Here is a 2,448-nt window from a genome sequence, read left to right on the forward strand (position 1 = left end):
GGTTCAGATAGGAATTAGAGAACAATTCTGAAAGTATTAAAAAAAAGACCTTTCCCTTTTCCCCCTTTCTCCTTCTTTTTTTCCGCTTTCATTTCTTGACGGATATCAAGCGCTCTGCTTATTTCCTAATTAATTATCAACTTCTCCTCTTTTCCCTCTTGATATTTCTTTTATTTCTAGCTTTATTTTCATTCAAACCTCTTTTGTAAGATTATTAAATTTATTATTTTTTTTAATCTCTCTCATAATCTCCACCTGAATCAGTATCTTTTTTTTTCTTTTTCTTTTTTTTTTTTTTTTTGGTGTGCCGTTTTAAGATCTGCGAGCACTTGAAGCACCAATTTTCCTGTAACTATGAACATCCTGTTAAGGTGCTGCTCAGTAATAAAGTACTTGAAAGAAAGAGTGCGGAATTCAATTACAAGTAATTTATTTTTATAGAAACAGTACATCAAGGCCTTGGAAAGATATTACAGAGCCCAAGTAAGAAGATCTGGGAAGATGACATAAGAGTTGATGTCCCCTTCAGCAAAAGTTTAATCTTTTCATTAATTTATATGGTGTGGTTAGATCAATCTTCCAGGAGAAAGTAGGCCAGCAGCACTCTGAACCCCTGCAATATCCCCTGCGAGCCGCCCTTCCTAAGGCATGTGCCCGGCACCATCCCTCGCCCAGCTCCGTTTATACTGAGAGAGGCAAGAGCTGAGGGGAGAGAAGAGCCTTCAAAAAAAAAAAAAAAAAAAAAAAAAAAAACCCAAAACCCCCAAAAAACCAAAACAAGAAAGAAAACGACCTAGCTACTCTATTTATTTCGGGAGGTGCCTCCAGGAGGCAGTTGTTTAAAGCGAGACAGCCGCTTACTCAGGCAAAGGCTCGCTGAGCGGGTGCCTTCCGTGGTGGGTCACGTCTAAGGAGGGGGACGAGGCGACCCCTCTCCCCGCTCTAGCTCGGGGCTGTATTTCTTGTCTTCCCGCTGTGCCCTGGGATGGGGGTAGGCACGGAGACGTCCACCTATGCCCTCGCAGCCACACCCGCACCTAGGTGTACCCACGCGCACGCACGTATAGACAGATGTACATATGCGTGCGCATCTCTTGTCTCCAGGGCGTGAAGGCGTTTTGCTCGGTCGGGGGGGTGGCTTGGTGAGTTTTTCTTCGTGGGTTTTGGTTTGGTTTGGGTCTGTTAGGCCAAGCACAGACTTATAACCTAAAAAAGGATTTCCTTCAGGTTTCTCCTGCTCTGGGCCTGCTCAGAGCCACAGGTTGATCTTATTAATTATTTCTAGGGTTTTCTTTTTGAACGCGACATCTGTTTTGGGGATGCATTCCCTAGTTGGCTTAAGGGGTGGGGGATATTTTTCCCCTGCATGAAACTGAAAATCGAATTTGAAAATAATCCATGTGGAGCCACCCAAACAGACGGCTCCGATGGCCCCAGAACTACAGCAACCCGGACCTATTTTCAAGGTTTCGAAGGCTAATTGGTATTTAGCTGTATCTGAAGCGGGATGGGAGGGACGGGGGGAGACTCCACCAGATGGGGTGCCATGCATTCATACGCTTGCTGCGCGAATCAGAGGGGGCACCTTTCCCCCGGCTCCGGCTAATCCCGTCCCTCAGCACCCAAACCGTCTAGGCTTATTCACGGCGATTGTTTTCTGTTGTTTTTTTTTTTTTTTTCCATAACGGCCCCATAAAAGGAGGAGGGGGAAGAAAGTGAGGATTAAGGGAGAGTTAATGGCACGTTTGCAAGGAAAAATACAATAATTCAATAAAAAATAGCTAGATGCTCAGTTATTAGAGACTTGTCACCACTATCACCACCACCACCACCCCCCCAAACAAAATAAAATAAATTTAACGGCCTTCCTCGGAAATGCAAGGCACGGGCAGACACTCCCAGAGCAGAATTACGGTTTGGCAGGACAGGTACAGCGGAGTTGCAAACAGCTTCCCCATCACACGTGTCGTCTCTGCCTTCACCTCCCCGCTTTGGTTGGAACGGGGCACTGTGCTAGGATCCGCTGGCAGTTAGGAAGTGAGGAGAGGACGTTTCCAGGAACAGAGCCTTTCTCTTACCTGAACCCTAGCTTCAGACAGTCCCAGCCTCTGGCTTAGTTCCTCCCTCATGAAGGCATCCGGATAGTGAGTCTCATCAAAAAGTCTTTCCAGCTCATTCAGCTGCTCTAGTGTGAAATTGGTTCTGCTTCTCCTTTGTTTGAGCTTGGTCTGTCCATCTTCATCTTCTGACTTCACATCTTCCCTCTTCTCTTTGCACTCGTAGATCCCTGCCGGGAGGGGGAAGGGGAAAACGACACTGAGCCTTCCCTCGCACCTCTCCGAAGTTTCTCTCCGCAGCACACGGGGGTCACCCCCCTCCCCTCTCTTCGTCCCCAAACTCAGCGCAACCTGCGGGGGCAACCGGCGGGCGGGAGAGGCGTCCCCGGGC

At 47.5% G+C, this 2,448-nt stretch overlaps 1 protein-coding gene across 1 annotated transcript in view; it reads right to left on the reverse strand.

The window, feature by feature from the left end:
* SHOX (short stature homeobox) overlaps positions 1-2,448 on the reverse strand; it is a 7,569-nt gene that overhangs the window by 1,691 nt on the left and 3,430 nt on the right. The window contains exon 2 of the mRNA XM_009331301.1: positions 2,079-2,296. Coding sequence (XP_009329576.1) covers positions 2,079-2,296 — 218 coding nt within the window. The remainder of the gene's footprint in view (positions 1-2,078; positions 2,297-2,448) is intronic.

This window comes from Pygoscelis adeliae, unplaced genomic scaffold (assembly GCF_000699105.1).
Source record: "Pygoscelis adeliae isolate BGI_AS28 unplaced genomic scaffold, ASM69910v1 Scaffold149, whole genome shotgun sequence".
In the NCBI taxonomy this organism is placed as follows: Eukaryota; Metazoa; Chordata; class Aves; order Sphenisciformes; family Spheniscidae; genus Pygoscelis; species Pygoscelis adeliae.